Source organism: Corvus brachyrhynchos, unplaced genomic scaffold (assembly GCF_000691975.1).
Source record: "Corvus brachyrhynchos isolate BGI_N302 unplaced genomic scaffold, ASM69197v1 scaffold68, whole genome shotgun sequence".
In the NCBI taxonomy this organism is placed as follows: Eukaryota; Metazoa; Chordata; class Aves; order Passeriformes; family Corvidae; genus Corvus; species Corvus brachyrhynchos.
The window spans coordinates 1,525,343-1,526,746 of record NW_008240039.1 but is presented as its reverse complement, the minus strand read 5'-3'; the positions used below and the strand labels follow the sequence as shown (position 1 = coordinate 1,526,746).

General features: G+C 53.4%; 1 protein-coding gene across 1 annotated transcript in view; it reads right to left on the bottom strand.

Annotated features, from left to right (window-relative positions):
• AGRN (agrin) overlaps positions 1–1,404 on the bottom strand; it is an 85,113-nt gene that overhangs the window by 7,395 nt on the left and 76,314 nt on the right. Inside the window, 2 exon segments of the mRNA XM_017743971.1 lie at positions 1–60; positions 1,131–1,142. The exon segment at positions 1–60 is cut by the window's left edge and continues 7 nt beyond it. Coding sequence (XP_017599460.1) covers positions 1–60; positions 1,131–1,142 — 72 coding nt within the window.

Sequence of the window (1,404 nt, the reverse complement as noted above, 5' to 3'; positions counted from 1 at the left end):
GAAATCCGGGGCTCCCCCCACATAAAACGGCTCCTTCAGGTTCAGCACCATGTGAGGCATCTGGGGAAACAGGAGAATCATGGAGAAGGTGTCAGGGTGTCCCTGGTTGTCCTGGACGGGGCCAGGAGTTGGGCTTGAGGATCCTCGTGGCTCCCTTAATTTGGGATATTTTATGATGTTTTATTTTATGATGTTTTATTTTATGATGTTTTATTTATGGTTCTACAGATGGAGCCTTCAGGAAACCTCCTCATGCCAAGGACTGCGAGGTCCCACCCCCGGTGGGCACCTGGGAAAGGTTTCCCATGGATTGAATTTTGGGGAGGGGCTGTCCCAATGCCCTCAGGCCTGGAGGGGGGCTCTGGTTTTGTGCGACCCCAAAACTCGGGTACCCAAACATCGCTCCGAGCCTCTGCAGGGCTGGAGCTCAATCCCAGCACATTCCAGAGGGATCCATCCTGGCTGCTCCAGGTTTGAGGGGGTTCTCCTGCACCCCATGGCTTGAGGAGGTTCTCCTGCACCCCACGTGGTGTTTTTGGAGGAGGAAATTCCCTCCTTGCTGTCGCTCTGCTGGAAAATCCCAGGTGAGGCTCCAGCCCCAGCAGCGATGCCCATTCCTGGGAATTCTCTGGGATGGAGCCAGGGCCACAGCAAAGACGGGGTGATATGGATCACTAACGAATGTTCCATGGGATTAACAGAAAAAAAAATGACCGGATTAATTGGAATGCTCCCGAAACAGAACACAACAACTGGCTGGGAATGAGGGAGGAAAAGGGAATGAGCGGCTCTAAACTACAGGGATCCTAAATCAGATGGGCAAGGGACGGGGTGGAACACTGAGATCGGGATGGAAAACACAACAAAAAGGAACGAGGTGCCAATGGCAGATGAGATGGAGGCGTGGGGGGGGGTCATACTTATCTGTACCTTACGGGATTTCTGGGATCCAGACAGCAGGGGAGGGAAAAATACAAAGGAAAATCAAAGGGAGAGAGAGAAAAAAAAAAAGAGAGAGAAAAGGGACATCAGTGGGGTGACATGGCAACAGGCAGGGCTGCCAAACCCTGCTGCCACCCCAGCTGGGTGGCTCTGATGGAGGCGTGGGGGGGGGTCATACTTATCTGTACCTTACGGGATTTCTGGGATCCAGACAGCAGGGGAGGGAAAAATACAAAGGAAAATCAAAGGGAGAGAGAGAAAAAAAAAAAGAGAGAGAAAAGGGACATCAGTGGGGTGACATGGCAACAGGCAGGGCTGCCAAACCCTGCTGCCACCCCAGCTGGGTGGCTCTGGGGCTGGCAGAAGGTGGCAGGAGGGTCACTGCCACCCAGGGAGCGGCTTCGCTCGGAGAGGAGCTTCAAAAGAGCAGAGCGAGGGGAAGAAAAATCCCTGGTTTTGCAG